The sequence below is a fragment of the Opisthocomus hoazin genome, unplaced genomic scaffold (assembly GCF_030867145.1).
Source record: "Opisthocomus hoazin isolate bOpiHoa1 unplaced genomic scaffold, bOpiHoa1.hap1 HAP1_SCAFFOLD_337, whole genome shotgun sequence".
NCBI classification, from domain to species: Eukaryota; Metazoa; Chordata; class Aves; order Opisthocomiformes; family Opisthocomidae; genus Opisthocomus; species Opisthocomus hoazin.
Genome location: NW_027448942.1, coordinates 8,842 through 31,470, shown reverse-complemented (window position 1 = coordinate 31,470; position 22,629 = coordinate 8,842). Strand labels below are relative to the sequence as shown.

At 72.5% G+C, this 22,629-nt stretch overlaps 1 protein-coding gene across 1 annotated transcript; it reads right to left on the bottom strand.

Moving 5' to 3' along the window:
* Window positions 1-628: 628 nt before the first annotated feature.
* Window positions 629-20,688, bottom strand: LOC142359859 (neuronal-glial cell adhesion molecule-like). The gene is given in 36 exon segments (XM_075412243.1): window positions 629-705; window positions 993-1,124; window positions 1,787-1,829; window positions 1,832-1,900; window positions 1,902-1,954; window positions 3,076-3,198; window positions 3,629-3,788; window positions 3,791-3,804; window positions 4,984-5,106; window positions 6,168-6,300; window positions 6,302-6,325; window positions 6,327-6,398; window positions 7,441-7,559; window positions 8,409-8,514; window positions 8,516-8,566; window positions 8,568-8,603; window positions 8,605-8,637; window positions 9,422-9,493; window positions 9,877-10,005; window positions 10,007-10,074; window positions 10,463-10,564; window positions 10,759-10,883; window positions 10,962-11,121; window positions 11,676-11,842; window positions 11,936-12,047; window positions 13,457-13,600; window positions 14,645-14,776; window positions 16,360-16,544; window positions 16,683-16,794; window positions 17,437-17,607; window positions 18,721-18,843; window positions 19,348-19,535; window positions 19,601-19,706; window positions 20,083-20,097; window positions 20,333-20,439; window positions 20,618-20,688. Coding segments are annotated over 35 exon segments (3,561 nt in total). The 5' UTR covers window positions 20,415-20,439; window positions 20,618-20,688.
* Between the last annotated feature and the right edge of the window lie 1,941 nt (window positions 20,689-22,629).

Here is a 22,629-nt window from a genome sequence, read left to right as displayed (position 1 = left end):
TGGGCAGTTAGCGGCGGGGGGGGGCAGTTGGCAGCGGGGGGGGCAGTTGGGAGCAGAGGGGGCAGTTGGCAGCAGGGGGGGGCAGTTGGCAGCGGGGGGGGCAGTTAGCGGCGGGGGGCAGTTGGCAGCGGGGGGGGCAGTTGGGAGCAGAGGGGGCAGTTGGCAGCGGGGGGGGGCAGTTTGGCAGGGGGGGGGCAGTTGGCAGAGGGGGGGGGCAGTTGGCAGCGGGGGGGGCAGTTGGCAGCGGGGGGGGGCAGTTGGCAGCGGAGGCGATGAGCAGGGTGCTCGGCCCCACCCGCAGGCCCCCGCCCCTCGCTTTGCATGGCCCCGCCCGTCGCTTTGCATGGCCCCGCCCCCTCGCTTTGCACGGCCCCCGCCCCTCGCTTTGAATGGCCCCGCCCCTCGCTTTGCACGGCCCCCGCCCCACGCTTTGCACGGCCCTGCCCTCGCTTTGCATGGCCCCCGCCCCTCGCTTTGCATGGCCCCGCCCCTCGCTTTGAATGGCCCCGCCCCTCGCTTTGCACGGCCCCGCCCCACGCTTTGCACGGCCCCGCCCCACGCTTTGCACGGCCCCCGCCCCTGCGCTTTGCATGGCCCCGCCCCTCGCTTTGCGTGGCCCCCGCCCCCCTCACCTGTACTCCCCGAAGGTCTCGTCCTTCATGGGCCGCGCCTCCGAGTCCACCTGCGTGTCCTCCTTGTCCTTCACTGGGGGGCACGGCTCGGGTCGGGGGGGCCAGCACCGCGGGACCCGCCCTCCCCCGGCTGCGGGGACCCCCCCGGGACCCCTCAGGCCTTGGGGACCCCCCCCCACGCCTGAAGCACCCCCCCCCCCAAATCCCCCCGGAGCCCTCCCCACGCCTCCCACCGCCCCCCTCCCCAAGCCCTGGGGTCCCCCCCCTTGTAAACTCGGGGGCACCCCCAGACCCCCTGTAGCCTGGCGGGTGCCCCAGGGGAGGCTGCGGGGTCCCGGGGGGGGGCTGGGGGGGGCTCACCCGAATACTTGCCCCCCTTGCTGCGCTTGATGAAGCAGAGGATGAGGAGGATGAGGAGCAGCAGCACCACGGCGCTGACGAAGCCGATGAACCAGCCCTCGGTGGCGAAGCCGCCCGCGGGGCTCGGCACCACTGCGGGGGGCACGCGGAGGGGGGGGTGTCAGTGGGGGGCAGGGGGGCAACCGGCTTTGGGGACCCCCCACCCCCACCCCAAGCAGCCCCCGAGCAGCCTGGCTGGGGAAAGAGCGGTTCTGGGGGGTCCCCATGCTCTTGGGGGGGGGGGGGTTGGGGGGTCCCTCGGGGGACAAGGTGATGTCGAGGGGGCCCCAAGCAGCTGGCGGGGGGTGGGGTTCAGGGGTCCCCATGGGGAAAAAAAAGGGGGGGGGGGGGGATTCAAGGTGCCCCGAAGCAGCTGGGGGTGGTTTCAGGGGTCCCTGTAGGGAGGAAATGGGGTTTCAGGGGGCTCTGGTGCAGGTGGAAGGGGTTTAGGGTCCCCCCGGGGGGGAAAAGGGGGTTTGAGGTGTCCTGAAGCAGCCGGAGGGGGGGTCAGGGGGGCCCCCCTTCGGGGCAAAAGAGGGTTTCAAGGGTCCCCGAGGCAGCTGGAGGAAGTTTCAGGGGGCGCTTTTAGGGAGAAAAGGGGGTTTTTGAGGTGTCCCCACGCAGCTGGAGGGGGTTTCAGGGCCCCTTGGGAGGGGAAAAGGCGGTTTCGTGGCTCCCCGGCGCAGCGGTGGCGGTTTCGAGGCTGCCCACGGGAGGTTTTGGAGCGGGGGGGCGGGGGGTCCCGGGGGACTCACGCGTGCCGTTGGTCTGCACCTCGCTCTCCCAGAAGGCCACACGCGCTCGCCCGAGTGGTTGCGCCCCACGAACTGGACGCGGTAGGAGGTGCCGGGGCGCAGGTCCCCCAGGCGGGTACAGCCCCAGCGAGGAGTTGGCGCGGCCCGCGCTGCGCCACGGCTCCTCCGCTGCGGGGGGGCGGGGGTCACGGCCGCCCCCCGGCCCCCCCGGCCCCCCGAGCCCACCCACAGGGGACCCCCACGTCCCCCCGCCCCCTCTTTTCCTGGGATGTCCTAAACCCCACGTCCCCCTCCCAGACCGTACCGGGGGGGCCCCCCCCAATCCCGTGGGCACCCCCCTCCTTCCCACATCCCCCCCCCCATTACCCAAGGACGCCCCCCAAACCCCACCTCCCCTTCCCCAGAGCCCCCCCCAATCCCGTGGGCACCCCCCCTCCTTCCCACATCCCCCCCCCATTACCCAAGGACGCCCCCCAAACCCCACCTCCCCTTCCCCAGAGCCCCCCCAATCCCGTGGGCACCCCCCCTCCTTCCCACATCCCCCCCCCATTACCCAAGGACGCCCCCCCAAACCCCACCTCCCCTTCCCCAGAGCCCCCCCAATCCCGTGGGCACCCCCCCTCCTTCCCACATCCCCCCCCCATTACCCAAGGACGCCACCCCACAAACCCCACCTCCCCTTACCCAGAGCCCCCCCCAATCCCGTGGGCACCCCCCCTCCTTCCCACATCCCCCCCCCACCCCCCCATTACCCAAGGACGCCCCCCAAACCCCACCTCCCCTTCCCCAGAGCCCCCCCCAATCCCGTGGGCACCCCCCTCCTTCCCACATCCCCCCCCCCATTACCCAAGGACGCCCCCCAAACCCCACCTCCCCTTCCCAGAGCCCCCCCAATCCCGTGGGCACCCCCCCTCCTTCCCCCCCCCCCCCCCATTACCCAAGGACGCCCCCCAAACCCCACCTCCCCCTTCCCCAGAGCCCCCCCCAATCCCGTGGGTACCCCCCTCCTTCCCACATCCCCCCCCCATTACCCAAGGACGCCCCCCAAACCCCACCTCTCCCTTCCCCAGAGCCCCCCCAATCCCATGGGCACCCCCCCTCCTTCCCACATCCCCCCCCACCCCCCCATTACCCAAACCCCACCTCCCCTTCCCCAGAGCCCCCCGAGACCCACGTGGGGCTCCCCAAACCCCATTTCCCCCCCCCCCCCCCCCCCGCCTCTCCCCACTCAGGAGCCCCGACCCCCCCCCGCGGCCCCCCCCGCCCCCGTCCCAGTGGGCTGCGCTTACTGGTTTTGCTCATGTACTGGACCTCAAACTCCACGTTGGCCTGGGCGTGGGCGAGGGTCCAGTGCAGGACGGTGAAGTCCTCCCCCACCTCGCCCACCACCACGCTCCCCAGGACCGGCAGCACTGCGGGGGGGGGGGGGCTCAGTGGAAATGCCCCCCCCCCAACCCCCCCAAACCCCCCCCCCCCAAACCCCCCCCGGTCTGCAGCGCCCGACGCCAGCATCTGGGGTCCCCCCCCAGACTGGGACCCCCGAGAACCCGGCGCCTCCGGGGTCCCCCAGCTGGGGGGGTCCCAGCCGGCCCCGGCAGCACTGTGGGGGGGGGGGTGCTCAGTGGAAATGCCCCCACCCCCCAACCCCCCCAAATCCCCCCCCAAACCCCCCCAGTCTGCAGCACCCGACGTGGCGGGGACGGCAGCCAGCGTCTGGGGTCCCCCCCGGGGCTGGGACCCCCCGCGAACCCAGCGCCTCTGGGGTGCCCCAGCTGGGGGGGTCCCAGCAGCCCCCCCAGCCCCCCCCGGCCGTCTCGGGGTGACCCCCCCCCCCGCACCCACCGGGCTCGGGCAGCAGGCTGGCCTGGCGCAGCAGCGCGGGCCCGGGGCCCAGGCGGGTCAGGGCGCGCAGGGCGAAGCGGTAGCGCCCGCGGGGGGCCAGGCGCCCCAGGGTGGCGTTGAGGGTCCCGGCCGGGAAGGAGACCTCGTGGGGCGGCCCCCCCCCTCCGTCCGGTTCACTGTGGGGCAGCCTCAGCGCCCTGCCAGGCACCCCCCGCGGCCCCCCACGCACACCCCACATCCCCACGCGCCCCCCCTCAGCCCCCCCACATCCCCCCATGCACCCCCACATCCCCCAAGTGTGCCCTCACATCCCCCCACGCACCCCCACACATCCCCAAGACCCCCCCCCACATCCCCCCACGCACGCCCACAGCCCCCCACGCACCCCACAACATCCCCAAGACCCCCCCCCCCACATCCCCCCACGCACCCCCACATACCCAAGCGCCCCCCCCCACATCCCCCCAAGCCCCCCATCCCTCCATGCACTCCCACATCCCCCCATGCACCCCCCACATCCCCAAGCCCCCCCCCCACATCCCCCCCCACACACCCCCACACATCCCCAAGACCCCCCCCCATCCCCCCATGCACCCCCACATACCCAAGCGCCCCCCCCACATCCCCCCATGCACCCCCCCACATCCCCCAAGTGCCCCACAAACATCCCCCAAGTGCCCCCCCCACGCCCCCCAAGCGCCCCCCACAGCCCCCCCACGCACCCCCACATCCCCCACCATCCCCACGTGCCCCCACATCCCCCCCACATCCCCAAGCGCCCCCCCACATCCCCCCACGCACCCCCACATCCCCAAGCGCCTCCCCCATCCCCACGCCCCCCCCACCCCCCCAAGCGCCCCCAGTTCCCCCACATAGCCCCATGGGGGGGGATGGGCACGTGTGCCCCGTGCCCCTCCAAACTCCCACACGCCCCCCCCCAAATCCCTTTCCAAGTCCCCCCCAAATCCCACACATTCCCACGTGCCCCCCCCGACTACCCCAACCCCCCTTGCAGCCCCCCCAAACCTCCACGTACCCCCCAGACCCACACATCCCCCCCCCGAACCCCCAAACGCCCTCAGATGCCCCCCAGCATCTCCAGCGCTCCCAGCACCCCCACCCAGTGCCCTCCGTCCCACCGCCCAGCGCCCCCCCCCCGAGCTCGCAGTGCCCCCTAGCGGCCGCGGCGCCCGCTCCCAGTACGCGCCCAGCAGCGCACCCCTGGTGGTACTGGAGCACCCCCCACCCAGTGCCCTCCGTCCCACCGCCCAGCGCCCCCTCCCCGAGCTCGCAGTGCCCCCTAGCGGCCGCGGCGCCCGCTCCCAGCGCTCCCCAGTACGCGCCCAGCAGCGCACCCTGGTGGTACTGGAGCAGGAAGCCGGTGAGGAGCCCGTTGGGGTGCCGCGGGCGCTTCCACTCCAGGGCCAGGGTCGTCTCGCCCACGCGCTCCACCTGCAGCTCCTCGGGGGGGCCCGGCACTGGGGGGGGGGGGGGGGGGGGGGGCAGCGTCAGCGACCCCCAACGGCCAAGGCGGGGGCCCCCCACTGGGGAGCGTGGGGACCCCCACGGGGACAGAGGGGGACACCCCACGGGGACAGAGGGGACCCCCGGGGGGGAGAGGGGGACGAGCACGCCTGGGACAAGGGGGGAGCCAGGAGGGTCTTGGGGGTCCCCAGGGGTGTGTAGGGGTCCCCAGGAGCACTTGGGGGTCCCCCAGGAGCATTTGGGGGTCCCCAGGAGCATTTAGGGGTCCCCAGGAGCATTTGGGGGGTTCCCCAGGAGCACTTTGGGGTCCCCAGGAGCATTTAGGGGTCCCCAGGAGCACTTGGGGGTTCCCAGGAGCATTTGGGGGGGTCCCCAGGAGCATTTAGGGGTCCCCAGGAGCACATGGGGGTCCCCAGGAGCATTTGGGGGGGGTCCCCAGGAGCACATGGGGGTCCCCAGGAGCATTTGGGGGGGGTCCCGAGGAGCATTTGGGGGTCCCCAGGAGCATTTGGGGGGGGTCCCCAGGAGCACTTGAGGGTCCCCAGGAGCACTTGATGGGGTCCCCAGGAGCATTGGGGGGGTCCCCAGGAGCACTTGGGGGTCCCGAGGAGCACTTGGGGGTCCCCAGGAGCATTTGGGGTCCCGAGGAGCACTTGGGGGTCCCCAGGAGCATTTGGGGGGGTCCCCAGGAGCACTTGGGGGTCCCCAGGAGTACTTAGGGGTCCCCAGGAGCACTTGAGGGTCCCCAGGAGCATTTAGGGGTCCCCAGGAGCACTTGGGGGTCCCGAGGAGCACTTGGGGGTCCCCAGGAGCACTTGGTGGGGTCCTGAGGAGCATTTAGGGGTCCCCAGAAGCACTTGAGGGTCCCCAGGAGCACTTGGGGGTCCCCAGGAGCATTTGGGGGGTCCCCGTGGGAGCCGGGGGTCCCTGGGATGGAGCTCGAGGGCTGCCAGGGGCAGCCGGGGTCCCTCCGAGGTTTTCCCGGATCCCCAAGGGCGGCCCGGGGGTCCCGGGGGTCCCCAGGACAGAGTCGGGGGTCCCGGGGGGGCCTCACCTCCCTCGGGGGTGTCGAAGCGGATCTCGTCGCTGGGGGGGCCGTCCCCCCGCCCGTTGAAGACGACCACCTGGAGGCGGTAGCGGCTCCAGGGGCGCAGCCCCCCCAGCAGCACCCCGCTGGCCTCGCCGGGACACCGTCAGCACCCCCGGGTGCCCCCCGGCCGGGGCGGGGGGGGGCCTGGCGGCGCGCGCGCGCTCCCCCCACCCAGCCCTCGCGCCAGTACAGCACCTGGGGCGGGGCGGGGGGCGTCAGGGACCCCCCCAAGCTGTCCCCACGCCCCTGAACCACCCCCCCACCCCACAGAGCCCCCCTGCACCCCCCCACCCCACAGAGCCCCCTGCGCCCCCACACCCCACAGAGCCCCCCTGCACCCCCACATCCCAGCAGCCCCCCCTGCACCCCCACACCCCACAGAGCCCCCTGCACCCCACACCCAAGCAGCCCCCCTGTACCCCCACACCCCAGCAGCCCCCCTGTACCCCCACATCCCCCCGCAAGCCCCCCTGCACCCACCCCCAGCAGCCCCCCTGCACCCCCACATCCCCCCGCCAGCCCCCCTGCACCCCACCCCCAGCAGCAGCCCCCTGCACCCCCACATCCCCCCCGCAGCCACCCCTGCACCCCCACATCCCAGCAGCCCCCCCTGTACCCCCACATCCCAGAAGCCCCCCCTGTACCCCACCCCATCCAGAGCCCCCCTGCAACCCCACACCCCAGCAGCCCCCCCTGCACCCCCCACACCCCAGCAGCCCCCCTTGCACCCCCACACCCCACAGAGCCCCTGCACCCCCACACCCCACAGAGCCCCCCCTGTACCCCACCCCAGCAGCCCCCCTGCAACCCCCCACCCCCAGCAGCCCCCCCCTGCACCCCCACACCCCACAGAGCCCCCCTGCACCCCCACCCCCCAGCAGCCCCCCTGCACCCCCACATCCAGCAGCCCCCCCTGCACCCCCCACACCCCCACAGAGCCCCCCTGCACCCCCACATCCCAGCAGCCCCCCCCTGCACCCCCACACCCCACAGAGCCCCCCTGTACCCCCACATCCCCCCGCAGCCCCCCCTGCACCCCCACACCCCACAGAGCCCCCCCTGCACCCCCACACCCCAGCAGCCCCCTGCACCCCCACCCCCAGCAGCCCCCCCCTGAACCCCCACACCCCACAGAGCACCCCCTGCACCCCCACACCCCAGCAGCCCCCCCTGCACCCCCCACACCCCACAGAGCCCCCTGTACCCCCCCCCTTCCTGCCCCCCAGCCCCCCCTTACCCGAAATCCGCGGAGGTGCCCCCGCAGGTCTCGGGGGGCCCCCCCCAGGCTCCAGCGCACCCGCACGCTGGTGCTGTTCAGGATCTCCACCCCCACGTTTTCGGGGTACGCCAGCGGCACTGAGGGGGGGCACGTGGCACTGTGAGCCCCCCAGAGCCGTGCACCGGGGGGGGCTGCATCCCTGAGACCCCCCCAGACAGAGGCGCCCCCCAAAACGGGGAGCCCCCAACCCCACCCCCGATATAGGTCAGGACCCCCAAAACTCCCCCCCAGCAGCCCCAGATTCGGGGCCCCCCCACTGTCCCCTCAGCACCCTCCGATCTGAGACCCCCCCCCCACCGGGGTCTCTCCACCCCCAGAATTGGGGACCCCCACCTTGGTGCCTCTCAGCACCCCCAGATTTGGGGTCTCCCCACTTTTGGGTCTCAGCAGCCCCAGGTCGGGGTCCTCCCCTTCCAGGGGGTCTCCCTGCACCCCCAGATTCAGAATTCCCCTTCTTGGGGGCCTCTCTGCACCCCCAGATTCAGAATTCCCCTTCCTGGGGGTCTCTCTGCACCCCCAGATTCGGAGTTCGCCTTCCTGGGGGTCTCTCTGCACCCCCAGATTCGGAGTTCCCCTTCCAGGGGGTCTCCTGCACCCCCAGATTCAGAATTCCCCTTCCTGGGGGTCTCTCTGCACCCCCAGATTCGGAGTTCCCCTTCCTGGGGGTCTCCCTGCACCCCCAGATTCAGAATTCCCCTTCCAGGGGGTCTCCCTGCACCCCCAGATTCAGAATTCCCCTTCCTGGTGGTCTCCCTGCACCCCCAGATTCGGAGTTCCCCTTCCTGGGGGTCTCTCTCCACCCCAAGATTCAGAATTCCCCTTCCTGGGGGTCTCTCCGCACCCCCAGATTCGGGCCCCTCCCCCCCGACAGCCCCCCCAGTTGCCCCCCACCCCACACAGGGGGGGTCCGGGGGCCCCCTACTCACGGTCCTCCCCGGAGTAGCCGACGACGACGAGGGGATCGGGGCCCTTCCCGGCGTCGTTGACCGCCTGCACCCGGATCTCGTAGGGGCTGAAGGTGGGGGTGCCCCCCCACCACGACGGGGGGGCCCCCCACCGTCTCCTCGCGCCAGCCGCTCAGCGCCCGGCTCCAGCGCCCGCCACTGCACCCGGTACCGCACCCTCGGCCGCGTTCCACTCCCCCGGCGCCAGCGGCTGCGGGCAGGGCCTCAGTGCCCCCCCCCGAACCCCCAAATCCACCCCACGGACCGGACCCCCGCCTGGAGGGACCCCCCCAGCTCCCTCCGAGCTCCCCACCCCTCCCCCAGGGTAGAAGACCCCCCAAAACCTGCCCCCCAACCCCCAGAACCCGGCCCGAGACGGACGAGCTCCCTGCACCCCACAGCCAGCTCTGGGCCCCTCTGAGCCCTCCCCCACCTGGAGGGGACCCCCCCCAGCTCCCTCCGAGCTCCCCACCCCTCCCCCAGGGTAGAAGACCCCCCAAAACCTGCCCCCCAACCCCCAGAACCCGGCCCGAGACGGACGAGCTCCCTGCACCCCGCAGCCAGCTCTGGGCCCCTCTGAGCCCCCCCCCCACCTGGAGGGACCCCCCCAGCTCCCTCCGAGCTCCCCACCCCTCCCCCAGGGTAGAAAAACCCCCCAAAACCTGCCCCCCAACCCCCAGAACCCGGCCCGAGACGGACGAGCTCCCTGCACCCCGCAGCCAGCTCTGGGCCCCTCTGACCCCCCCCCCCCCTCCCCCAAACCTGCCCCGAGCCGAAGGGACCCCCCCCAAAACGACCACAAGACCCCCTGAGCCCCCTAACCTGCTCTGAGCCCACCCCAAGCACCAGAGAGCGCCTCAAGTCTTCCCCGAGCCCCCCAACGTCCCCCCAGGCCAAAGGGAGACCCCAAACCTGCCAGCCACCTTCCCGCCCCCCCCAAACCTGCCCCAGCCCCCCCGAAGCCCCCCCTGCAGGGACCCCCGGCCCCCCCGTACCTGCCAGGTGATGACCAGGTTGTTGGTCTCGTTGCCTTCACCCTTGACCCCCCCGGGGTTGCGCTCGGGGGCTGGGTGGGGGGGGGGAACGCAGGCTCAGAGACCCCCCCCCCCAATTCCCACAGACCCTTTGGCAGGGGACCAGAGACACCCCCAAACCCCTCGGGGGGGTCAGCACCCGCTGAGCGTGGGATACAGGGGCGCGAGGGCAGGTTTGGGGTCTCCCTGGGCAAAGTGGGGTCCCTGGGGAGGGGCTCACGGCCCCAGAAGCGTTTTGGGGGGGTGGAGGTGTCTTACCCGGGGGGGGGGCAAATGGGTTTTGGGGTCCTCAGGGTGCCTGGGAGGCCCTTGCCCCAATGGGGCACTGGGGGGGGTCGCAGGCAGAGTCTGGGGGGCACTCACCCACCGGGGGGGGGTGCAGATGGGGGCTTTGGGGTCCCGGGGGGCACTCACCCCGCGGCGGGCGTGGAGATGGGGGCGCTGGGGGTGCTGGGGTCCCCCCGGCCGTAGGCGTTGGCCGCCAGCACCCGGAAGCGGTAGCGGCCGTAGGGCGAGAGGGTGAGGGGGGCCCAGGGCTGCCCCCCCCGGCACCGTCAGCCGCTCCACGAAGCGCCCGGGTGCGAAGATGCCCTCCTCCTCCTCCACCACGAACTCTGGGGGGGGTGGGGGTGGGACAGGGGGGGTTACGAGCGTCCCCCGAATCCCCCAGCACCCCCAAATCCCCCCCCCCCAGCCCTGCCCCTCCTCCTGCAGCCCCAGACTCCTCCCTGCACACCAGGAGCACCCCTGAACCCCTCCGGTTCCCCCTGCCCCCCCCCCGTGACCTCCGGACCCCCCCAAGGCCACCCTGATGCCTCCCCCAGTCCCCTCTCCAGGACCCCATCAGCTCCCAACAGCCCTGAACTCCTCTTGACACCCCCTGACCTCCCCATAGCCCCCCCCCAGATACTCCAGGTCCCCCTGATCTCCCCTCAGTCCCACCCTCGAGACCCCCGGGCCCCCCCCGACAGCCCCAGGACCCCCCCCCCGAGCTCCCCTTACTCTCCACGGGGCTGTTGTGCTCCTCCCCCGGGGTCCAGGTGAGCCGGACCTGGCGCTCGCCCACCTCCAGCACCTGCAGATCCCGCACGGGGCCCGGGCGGCCTGGGGGGGTTGGGTGGGGGGGGTCGGGGCAGTTAGCGGGGGGCAGCGGGGCGGGACGGGGGTCCCTGGGGCAGAATCGCAGCAGAACCAGGGGCAGCAGAGGCTGAAGCGGAGCGCACCCAGCGACGGGAGCAGCGGAGGATTTGGGGGACCCCCGGGGTCGCCCCCGGGGTTTGGGGTGGGGGGGGGCTCACCCACGACGCGGAGCTGCGCCTCGGCCTCTGCAGCATCCAGGAGGGTCCAGGCACGGCAGGAGAAGGTCCCCTGGTCAGCGTAGTCCACCCCGGCCACCGTCAGCGTGTCCCCGCTCAGCAGGTACCTGCGGCGAGGGGGTGGGCGCCGTCAGCCGCCCGGGGGGGGCCCGGGACCCCCCCAGCCCCCCCCCAGCCCCCCTCACTTGTCGCTGTCGGCCGTGTCGCGCAGCAGCTGCCCGTCCCGGCGCCACTCGAGGCCGTGGGGAGCCAGCCCGGGGTCGAAGGCGGCCACGCAGCGGAAGGTCACCGTCTCCCCCTTCTTGGCCGTTGTGCTCTGGGGGGGCACCTCGATCTGCGTCGCCGCTGCCGGGGGCGGCAAGGGGTTAACGAGGGGGGGGGGGGGAAAGGGGTGCCAGGAAGGATTTGGGGAGGGGGAGGCTCTGGGGGTCCCAGGGTGAATCTGCGGGGACCTGGAGGGTCTGTGGAACGATCTGGGGGGGCTCTGGGGGATGTCAGAGGGATGTAGGAGCCTCAGGAATAATCGGGGGGGGCGCAGGGGGGGTCCCAGGAAGGATTTGAGGGGCTCTGTAAGGCTCTTGGGAATTCCAGCAGAGACTTGGGGGGGGCCGGAGGATCCCAGGGAGGATTGGGAAGGCTCAGGGGGGTCCCCAGAAGATCCTGGGGGGTCCCAGGAAGGATTCTGGGGGTCCCTGGGAGGCCCTGGGGAGTCCCGTGAAGCATCCGGGGGAGAACGGGGAGCTCTGGGAGGTCCCAGAAAGGATCTGGGAGGTCCCTGGGGGGGGCTCTGAGGGATCCCAGGAAGGATTTGGGCTCCCGAAGGGGCATCCCGGGGGGGGGGGGGGGCACCAAGTGACCCCAGCAGTCCCGGGCAGGGAGCTCCGCGGGGGTCCCGGTACCTTTGATCTCGAGGCGGGCGACGACGCTGGCGTTGCTGTGGGCGTTGTGGGCCCGGCAGGTGAAGGGGCCCCCGTCCCCCCGCGCCACCGGGCCCAGCCGCAGGGTCCCGTTGGTGAAGATGAAGGCCCGGTCGTCCTGCAGGGCCGGCTCCAGCCCCGGCGTCAGCCTTGGGGGGGGGGGGGGACGCAGAGCGTCGGGGGGGGGGCACTGGGGATCGCGGGGGGGGGTCCGGGAGGGGTCCGAGGGGGGGCTGCCTCACCACTCGACGGTGGGCGCGGGGGCCCCGAAGACCTGGCAGTGCAGGAACACCGTCCGGTTCTCCACCGCCGCGTACGGCGTCTCGTCCGGCGTCAGGATCTTCACCGGCAGCTCTGGGGGGACGCGGGGCAGTGAAGGGGGCGCCCGGACCCCCCCCCCCGGCACCCCAAATCCCGCTTCAGGCTCCCCCAAACCGCCCAGCACATCTCGGCGGTCCCGGTGGCAACAGGTACCCCCGGCGGCATCGCCACGGCGACAGCTGGGACCGGCGGGCGATGAGGCAGGTTGCCATGGCAACCACCTCCAGGCAGGGTTGCCATGGCGACGGCCAGGCAAGGGGCTTGCTGCCCGGCAACAGCAGGGGTCGCTGTGGGGGGGCCACCGCTGCCATGGGGGTGGTCGCCAGTGAAGGGTGTCACCCGGGGACGGTTGCCAGGGGATGCGGTTGCCATGGGGATGGTTGCCAGGGGGATGTGGTTGCCGGGGGGATGTGGTTGCCATGGGGATGGTTGCCAGGGGATGCGGTTGCCAGGGGGATGTGGTTGCCGGAGGATGCGGTTGCTGGGGGGATGCGGTTGCCATGGGGATGGTTGCCAGGGGGATGTGGTTGCCAGGGGGATGTGGTTGCTGGGGGAATGCGGTTGCCATGGGGATGGTTGCCAGGGGGATGCGGTTGCCAGGGGGATGCAGTTGTCATGGGGATGGTTGCCAGGGGACGCGGTTGCCATGGGGATGGTTGCCATGGGGATGGTTGCCGGGGGGATGCAGTTGCCAGGGGGACGCGGTTGCCAGGGGGACGCGGTTGCCAGGGGGACGCGGTTGCTGGGGGGATGGTTGCTGGGGGGATGTGGTTGCAGGGGGACACGGTTGCCATGGGGACGGTTGCCGGGGGGATGCAGTTGCCATGGGGACGGTTGCCATGGGGACGGTTGCCATGGGGACGTGGTTGCCAGGGGGATGCGGTTGCTGGGGGGATGCAGTTGCCAGGGGGACGCGGTTGCCAGGGGGACGCGGTTGCCGGGGGGATGGTTGCCGGGGGGACGCGGTTGCTGGAGGGATGCGGTTGCTGGGGGGACGCGGTTGCCATGGGGATGGTTGCCGGGAGGATGTGGTTGCCGGGGGGGATGGTTGCCGGGGGATGCGGTTGCCGGGGGGATGCGGTTGCCATGGGGACGCGGTTGCCATGGGGACACGGTTGCCATGGGGATGGTTGCCGGGGGGATGTGGTTGCCGGGGGGGATGGTTGCCGGGGGATGCGGTTGCCGGGGGGGATGGTTGCTGGGGGGGACGCGGTTGCCAGGGGATGGTTGCCAGGGGATGTGGTTGCCAGGGGACGCGGTTGCCATGGGGACGGTTGCCATGGGGACGCGGTTGCCGGGGGGACGCAGCGGCTGTCCCGAGGATGCGGTCTCCGCGGGGACCGGCGGCCCTGGGGATCCCCTCCGTGGCGGGGGACGCCCCCCCCCCCGGGGCCGCCGTGGCCGCAGGGCCCCCCCCCCCGGCCCCCCCGGGCCCCCCGTACCCACGACGTAGACGAAGGCGTTGGCCAGCAGGCGCCCGTGGCGGTTGTGGGCCTCGCACTGCGCCACCAGCGTGTCGTTGGGCTCCAGGCGGGACAGCACCAGCGCCCCGGCCCGCACCGCCCGCCGGCCCGCGCCCGGCACCTCTGCGGCGGGGGGGTCAGGGCACCCGCGGCGCCGCCACGGGGACCCCCGCTGCCTCCCGGGGACCCCAGCACCCCCCAGGGACCCCCGCTGCCTCCCCGGGACCCCAGCACCCCCACAGGGACCCCCGCTGCCTCCCGGGGACCCCAGCACCCCCCCACAGCCCCCGGGACCCCCGCTGCCTCCCGGGGACCCCAGCACCCCCCGGGGACACCCACTGCCTCCCTGGGGACCCCAACACCCCCACAGGGACCCCCGCTGCCTCCCGGGGACCCCAGCACCCCCCAGGGACCCCCGCAGCCTCCCCAGGGACCCCCACTGCCTCCCAGGGACCCCAGCACCCCCCAGGGACACCCACAGCCCCCGGGGACACCCACAGCCACCCCCCCAGGGACCCCAACAACCCCCCCAGGGACCCCAACACCCCCCCCAGGGACACCCACAGCCCCAGGGACCCCCGCTGCCTCCCAGGGACCCCAGCACCCCCCAGGGACCCTCCCCAGGGACACCCACAGCCCCTGGGACACCCACAGCCACCCCAGGGACCCCAGCACCCCCCCACAGCCCCAGGGACCCCCGCTGCCTCCCCAGAGACCCCCGCTGCCTCCCCAGGGACCCCAGCACCCCCCCGGGACACCCACAGCCTCCCTGGGGACCCCAACAACCCCCCCAGGGACACCCACAGCCCCAGGGACCCCCGCTGCCTCCCCAGGTACCCCAACACCCCCCCCCCCCAGGGACACCCACAGCTTCCCTGGGGACCCCAACACCCTCCCAGGGACCCCCGCTGCCTCCCCGGGGACCCCAACACCCCCCCAGGGACACCCACAGCCCCAGGGACCCCAACACCCCCCCAGGGACCCCCGCTGCCTCCCCAGGGACCCCAACACCCCCCCAGGGACCCCAATATCATCCAGAAAGACCCAAAACCCCACAGGGACCCCCCCGCAGCCACCCCCCCGCCCCCCCCCCCCCTCCCGAGACTCCAGTAACCCCACCCCAAACACCCAGAGACCCCCAAAGGGGGGGTCCCGGCAGCCCCCTACCCTCGATGGGGACCCCGTTGAGGCGCCAGGCGACGTGGGGCCGGGGCTTGCCCTGCACCAGGCAGTCCAGGCGCGCCGCCTCCCCGGGCCCGAAGACCCCGCTCTGGGGGGGCCGCACCCAGTACGGGGCCGCTGGGGGGGGGGGGGGGCACGGGTCAGGGACCCCCAGGGCTGCCCTCGCGCCTCCCAGTGCCTCCCAGTGCCTCCCAGTGCCCACCCCAGCGCCTCCCAGTTCCCACCCCAGCGCCTCCCAGAGCCCACGCCAACCCCTCGTGTCCCCAGTACCCATGCCAGCACCTCCCAGTGCCACCAGTGCTCCTTCCAGAGCCTCCCAGTGCCTCCCAGTGCCCACCCCAGCGCCTCCCAGTACCCACCCCAGCGCCTCCCAGCACCCACGCCAACGCCTCGTGTCCCCAGTACCCATGCCAGCACCTCCAGTGCCACCAGTGCTCCTTCCAGAGCCTCCCAGTGCCTCCCAGTGCCCACCCCAGCGCCTCCCAGTACCCACCCCAGTGCCTCCCAGTGCCTCCCAGAGCCCACCCCAGCGCCTCCCAGCACCCACGCCAACCCCTCGTGTCCCCAGTCCCCATGCCAGCACCTCCCAGTGCCACCAGTGCTCCTTCCAGTGCCTCCCAGTGCCTCCCAGTACCCACCCCAGTGCCTCCCAGAGCCCACGCCAACCCCTCATGTCCCCAGTCCCCATGCCAGCACCTCCCAGTGCCACCAGTGCTCCTTCCAGTGCCTCCCAGTGCCTCCCAGTGCCCACCCCAGTGCCTCCCAGCACCCACGCCAACACCTCGTGTCCCCAGTACCCATGCCAGCACCTCCCAGTGCCACCAGTGCTGCTCCCAGTGCCTCCCAGTACCCACCCCAGCGCCTCCCAGTGCCTCCCAGTGCCCACCCCAGCGCCTCCCAGCACCCACGCCAACCCCTCGTGTCCCCAGTCCCCATGCCAGCTCCTCCCAGTGCCTCCCAGTACCCACACCAGTGCCTCCCGGCGCCCACGCCAACGCCTCGTGTCCCCAGTACCCATGCCAGCACCTCCCAGTGCCACCAGTGCTCCTCCCAGTGCCTCCCAGTACACTGCCCTCACGCCTCCCAGTGCCTCCCAGCACCCACGCCAACCCCTCGTGTCCCCAGTCCCCATGCCAGCTCCTCCCAGTGCCTCCCAGTACCCACACCAGTGCCTCCCGGCGCCCACGCCAACGCCTCGTGTCCCCAGTACCCATGCCAGCACCTCCCAGTGCCACCAGTGCTCCTTCCAGTGCCTCCCAGCACCCACGTCAGTGTCCCCAGTACCCATGCCAGCACCTCCCAGTGCCACCAGTGCTCCTCCCAGTGCCTCCCAGTACCCACCCCAGTGCATCCCAGTGCCACCAGTGCTCCTTCCAGTGCCTCCCAGCACCCATGCCAGCACCTCCCAGTGCCACCAGTGCTCCTTCCAGTGCCTCCCAGCACCCATGCCAGCACCTCCCAGCACCACCAGTGCTCCTCCCAGTGCATCCCAGTACCCACCCCAGTGCCTCCCAGTGCCACCAGCGCTCCTTCCAGTGCCTCCCAGTGCCACCAGCGCTCCTCCCAGTGCCACCAGCGCTCCTTCCAGCCCCCACGCCAACGCCTCATGCCCCCAGCACCCACGCCAGCACCTCCCAGTTCTCCCAGCGCCCCCGGCCCCCCCCGGCGCAGACCCCAGTGCCTCCCGCTGCCCGCCGTACCCTCGACGGTGACGAGGTGGCTGCGGCGCGCCTGGCCCCGGCTGTTCTCGGCCACGCACTCGTACTCGCCGTCGTCGGCCTCCTCCACGGCCCGCAGCCGCAGCGTCTTGTTGAAGTTCTCCAGCGAGGCCCGGCCCCGCGGCAGGGGCCCGTTCAGCCGCTGCCACCGCACCGCCGGCGTGGGGCTGGGGGGCCCACGTCACCGGGGGGGGGTCGGGACCCCCCCCGGGGCCCCACGCTGGCCTTGGCACCCTCCCCGGCCCTCCCTCGGCACCCTGGGGCGGCCCAGGACCCCCCCCTCCCCCGGCACCCCCCAGACTCACAGCCCCTCGGCGATGCACTCGAGGACCAGGGTGCCCCCGCGCAGGGCGACGTGGTGGGGCTGGGGGTCCCGGGGCACCACGAGCTGGGGACGGCGAGACTGCACCGAGTTACCTGGGGGGGGGCACAGGGGATCAGCAGGGGGAGAGGGCACCCCCGGAGACCCCCCCCCAAGAACCCTAGGGTCCCCCATACTCCTGAGGACCCCCCAAACAGCAAGGGATCTCCCCAGAGCTCCCCATATTCCCACTGACCCCCCAAGAGACCCCCCCCCCCAGACCATCATCCCAAGGAATGGGAGCCCCTGAGGTGCCCAGAGTGGTGTCCAGAGTTGGGGGGGGTCCCCATGGGGTCCCTGAAGTCTCCACGGTGCCCGTGGGGGGTGTCAGGGACATCCCCCCAAGGAATGGGGGTCTCCAGGGGGCTTTTTGAGGGGGGACCACAAGGTGGGGCCGCTCTGGGGGCTTGAGCAGGGGGGGAAGATCCCAAAGCAGGGTCCTCTTTGGGTGGGCCCCATGGGTTTAGGGGGGCTTCTGCTGGATGGGGCAGTTTCATGGATGCTGGGGGGGGTGTAGGAGAGCTTTAGGGGGGGTTACAAGGTGGGGTCCCCTGGAGAGGGTCCCGTAAAAGTGATTTGGGCGGCTCCCATAGAAGCAACTTGCAGGGGTTAGAGGGTCCCTAGGAGGGCGGGGTTCTGGGGGTAACTCTGGGGGTGCCGGGGGGAAGGTGGGGGGGGTCCCGCCCCCCCCCACGCACTGGGGGCGACGCGGAGGTCGAGGGGCTCCTTCTGGATGATGGTGCGGGGCCCCAGGTAGTGCGCGTGGCAGATGTAGTCGGGGTGGCTGTCGCCCGCCAGCGCGTTGGCGAAGTAGAGGAACCCGTCCTGCCCCATGCTCACCCGGGCGTCCTGCGCGATGTGCACGATGCCTGGGGGGGGGACACACACGGGGGGGGGGAGCGGGGGGGTCAGAGGGTCCCCTCCACCCCCCGGCTCCCGCCCTGCGCGCGGGGGGCACCGGGAGCGGGGAAACGGGGGGGGTAACGGAGCGCGACGGGGTGTCAGGAGGGCAACGGGACGCAGCGAGGGGCAGGGGGGCCCGGGGGATTATTGGGGGGTGGGTATTGGAACCCCAGGGGTGCTCGGGGCTTGTGGGGGTGCAACGGGGTCGGGGGGGGGGGGCAATGGAAATCAGGGGGATCCCAGGTGCTGTGGGGTGTCAAGAGGGTTATGGAGGTGCAGGGGTGTCCCATGGGGTTGGGAGGGGGGAATTGGGGTGCAGCAGGGCGCGGGGGGGATTATGGGGGTGCAGGGGGGATTATGGGGGTCTGCGGAGGTGCAGCAGGGTGAGGGGATAAGGGGGTGCAGGGGGATTATGGGGGTCTGCGGAGGTGCAGCAGGGTGAGGGGATAAGGGGGTGCAGGGGGATTATGGGGGTCTGTGGAGGTGCAGCAGGGTGAGGGGATAAGGGGGTGCAGGGGGGATTATGGGGGTCTGCGGAGGTGCAGCAGGGTGAGGGGATAAGGGGGTGCAGGGGGGATTATGGGGGTCTGTGGAGGTGCAGCAGGGTGAGGGGATAAGGGGGTGCAGGGGGATTATGGGGGTCTGCGGAGGTGCAGCAGGGTGAGGGGATAAGGGGGTGCAGGGGGATTATGGGGGTCTGTGGAGGTGCAGCAGGGTGAGGGGATAAGGGGGTGCAGGGGGGATTATGGGGGTCTATGGAGGTGCAGCAGGGTGAGGGGATAGGGGGGTGCAGGGGGGATTATGGGGGTCTGTGGAGGTGCAGCAGGGTGAGGGGATAAGGGGGTGCAGGGGGATTATGGGGGTCTGCGGAGGTGCAGCAGGGTGAGGGGATAAGGGGGTGCAGGGGGATTATGGGGGTCTGTGGAGGTGCAGCAGGGTGAGGGGATAAGGGGGTGCAGGGGGGATTATGGGGGTCTGCGGAGGTGCAGCAGGGTGAGGGGATAAGGGGGTGCACAGGGAGCCACGTACAAGGGGTGCCCCCCACCCAGCCCCCACCCAGCCCCCCCCTAGTTGCTCACGGCTGTTGAGCCAGTAGATCTTGGGGGGCACGGCGCTCTTGGGGGGGTCACAGGGCAGCACCACAGGGTCCCCCTCCTCCACCTCCACCGGCATCACCTTCTCCTTGGGCCACTGTGGCGTGTCTGGGGACCACAGCGGCTGGGGGGTCGCGGGCATCCGGGAGCCCCCCAAACCAGCCAGGGACACCCACACCCAGGGGGTTCCACCCGCTCCCCCAAACCAGCCAGGAACCCCCATCTCTAGGGGGGGGGCTTCCTCTGCCCCCCTCCAAACCAGCCAGGGATCTTCACATCCAGGGGGTTCCCCCCACCCCCCGAAATCAGCCGGGGACCCCGGCGCCCAGACCTCGAGTGAGGGGTCGCGGCAGGGAATTCGGGGTGGTGGGATCTGGGCATTCTCATGGGGATTTTAGGGGACCCCCCCAGGGTGTGTCGCTGGGGGGATTTAGGGGACCCCAGGGCAGCATTTGGGGGATGCAGGGGGATGCAGGGGACCCTCAGGGCAGCTTTTGGGTCACTCGGGGAGGATTCAGGGGACGTGGCGGGGCCCGGGAGGGGGTGGAGGCTGCCCGGAGGGACCCGGGGGGGGTCTTGGGGTGCCCGGGGGGTCTGGGGTCCCCGTCTCACTCTCGGCGATGACGCGGGCCTCGAGGGACAGGGCGGTGCCCAGGGCGTTGGCGGCGAAGCAGCGGTACCGGCCCTGCAGGCGCGCGGCCAGGCTGGCGTTGATGACCAGGGTCCCCGCGCCGGGGGCCACCGTCACCCCCGGGTGCTCCTCGGGGACGAAGGCCTGGTCCTCCCGCGTCCAGCGGTACCTGCGGCAGGGGCGTCAGCGCCAGGGGATGGGGGGGACGCGGGGGGCACCGGGGGGGGCACTCACTCGACAGGGGGGTTGCCGGTGGCAGCGCATTTGAGGACGACGTCGTCGCTGGGGAAGACGACGAGCTGCTCCGGGGGCTGCTCCGTCAGCTCAGGGGGCTGCAGGACTGCGGGGGGCTCAGCGGGGGGGACCCCGGGGACACCCCAGGCACCCCCAGACCCCCACAGGGTCCTCAGAACCTCCGCAGAGAGCCCTCCTCATACCCATAGGGACCCCCTCAGGGCCTCCAGGAGTGCCCCAAGGACGCTCGGGGACCCCAGACCCCCAACAGACCACCCTGACACCCCCCACGGACACCGTGGAGACTTCAGGGACCCCACAGGGACCCCCCCAGGACTCTGGACGCCTCAGGGGTCCCTTGGACACGCCAGGGTTCCTCCCCATGCCCCACAGAGACCCCCAGGGTCCTCAGAGCCACCCGCAGCACCCTCAAGACGCCCACCCGGGGACCCCAGAACCACCCAGAACGCCCCCAGACTCACGCTCGTGCAGACCGTCTGCACCGTCCGGGGGCGCAGAGGGGGGAGAGAGACAGCAGTGAGCGGGGGGGGGGGGCTCTCCCCAGGCACGCGGGGCCATGGGGCCCCCGTCAGCAGCCATGCAAGGTGAGGGGGGGGCGAGCGTGCGAGGGGTCCTCGTGCAAAGGTGCAGGCGGCCCTCGTGCAATCGGCCCTCGCACAAGCGTGCAAGCCCCCCCCCACCGCCGTGCAAGGCCCCCCCCGCCCCACTCACACTCCGGGGGGATGGTGATGGCGGCGCTGGGCCCCCCCAGCGCCAGCAGCAGGAGGAGGCCGAGCCCCCGGGGCAGAGCCATGGCCGGGGCCGGCGGCAGCGGGGGCCTGGGGGGGACCGGGGGGGGGGGGGGGGAACACGACGGGATGACTCGGGGGGGTAGGGTGGGGGGGTGTCAGCGCCCCCGGGGGGACCCAGGCGCTCGGGACCCCCCCGCCCCCCCCCCCAGCTCCATTGTGTAGCGGCCACCGCCTCCCCTCCTCCCCCCACGGATGCGCCCGTTACCGTGGCAACGGCTGATGAGGGAACCTGTCACCTTGGCTGGGGACCCAGGCGTCCGAGAGACCCCCCCCCCCCCCGCGGCCCGCTCCCGGTCAGCACCATGGACAGCCCCCCCCCCCCGCGGGAGGGGCCCGGCCCCCCCGCAGGGCCCCGCGGCGGATGCGGGGGCGGCCCCGGCGGGAACAAGGGTCCCTTGTTGACCCCGCATTCCTGGGGGGGGGCTGGGGGGAGCGGGCAGTGACCCCCCCCCTCCCCCCCCACCGGACGCGTCACGGCGGCGGGGGGCGGCCGCGGGGCGACGGGGCCGGTTACATCGTGTGTCCCCCCCCCGCCCCCCGCACACGGGCCCGCACCCCCCGCCGGCCCCACCCATCTGTTGGACGCGGGCCGGGATCCTGTGGAGACCCTACAGAGACCCCCCCCCCCGAGCTCCCTGGCCTCCCGGTCACCCTCTGGGGACCCTGCAGAGCCCCCCTCAGCGGACCCTGTCCCCGCAGGCACCCCACAGAGCCCCACAGCAGGGCCCCCCACCCAGAGGCAACTGACCCCACAGAGACCCCCTAACCCCCCTCCCCGCTCAGCTTCAGCCCGATAAAGACCCCCTAAACCCCCTCCTCACGCAGCCCCGGCCCCGCAGAGCCCGTGTAGGACCCCTTTTGCCTCAGCCCAGCCCCACAGAGACCCCACAGAGCCCCCTGTACCCCAGCCCGGCCCCACAGAGCCCCCACAGAGCCCCCTGTACCCCAGCCCAGCCCCACAGAGACCCCACAGAGCCCCCTGTACCCCACCCCAGCCCCACAGAGACCCCACAGAGCCACCTGTACCCCAGCCCAGCCCCACAGAGCCCCCTGTACCCCAGCCCAGCCCCACAGAGACCCCACAGAGCCCCCCGTACCCCAGCCCGGCCCCACAGAGCCACCTGTACCCCAGCCCGGCCCCACAGAGACCCCACAGAGCTCCCCGTACCCCAGCCCGGCCCCACAGAGCCCCCACAGAGCCCCCCGTACCCCAGCCCGGCCCCACAGAGCCACCTGTACCCCAGCCCAGCCCCACAGAGACCCCACAGAGCCCCCCGTACCCCAGCCCGGCCCCACAGAGCCACCTGTACCCCAGCCCAGCCCCACAGAGACCCCACAGAGCCCCCCGTACCCCAGCCCGGCCCCACAGAGCCACCTGTACCCCAGCCCAGCCCCACAGAGACCCCACAGAGCCCCCACAGAGCCCCCCGTACCCCAGCCCGGCCCCACAGAGCCCCCTGTACCCCAGCCCCGGCACCGCCCGCCCCGCGGAGCCGCAGCCCCTCCGCGCTTCCCGCCTCGGGAACGACCCGAGCCCCCTCCCCACAAAGACGTTTCTACCTCAGCCCAGCCCCGCAGACACCCCACAGAACCCCCTTCCCTCAACCCAACCCCACAGACCCCCTATAAGAACCACCTTTACCTCAGCCCGGCCCCACAGACACCCCACGGACCCACTTTTACCTCAGTCCAGCCCCACGGACCCACCTTTACCTCAGCCCAGCCCCACAGACCCACCTTTACCTCAGCCCGGCCCCACAGACCCCCTATAAGACCCACTTTTACCTCAGCCCGGCCCCCAGAGCCCCCCTTCCCTCAACCCAACCCCACAGACCCCCTATAAGAACCACTTTTACCTCAGTCCGGCCCCACAGACCCACCTTTACCTCAGCCCAGCCCCAGAGACACCCCACAGACCCACTTTTACCTCAGTCCGGCCCCACAGACCCCCCACAGAGCCCCCCTTCCCTCAGCCCAGCCCCACAGACCCCCTATAAGACCCACTTTTACCTCAGCCCGGCCCCCGGAGCCCCCCCTCCCTCAGCCCGGCCCCCTGCTCACCCTGCAGCACCACCTTTACCTCAGCCCCGGGCCCCCCGCGCTCCCCGCCCCGCGGAGCCGCAGCCCCTCAGCGCTTCCCGCCTCGCCCAGGACCCTCCCGCTCCCCTCAGCCCAGCCCCGCGGGACCCTCGCACCGCACCTGCCGGCCCCCCCCCC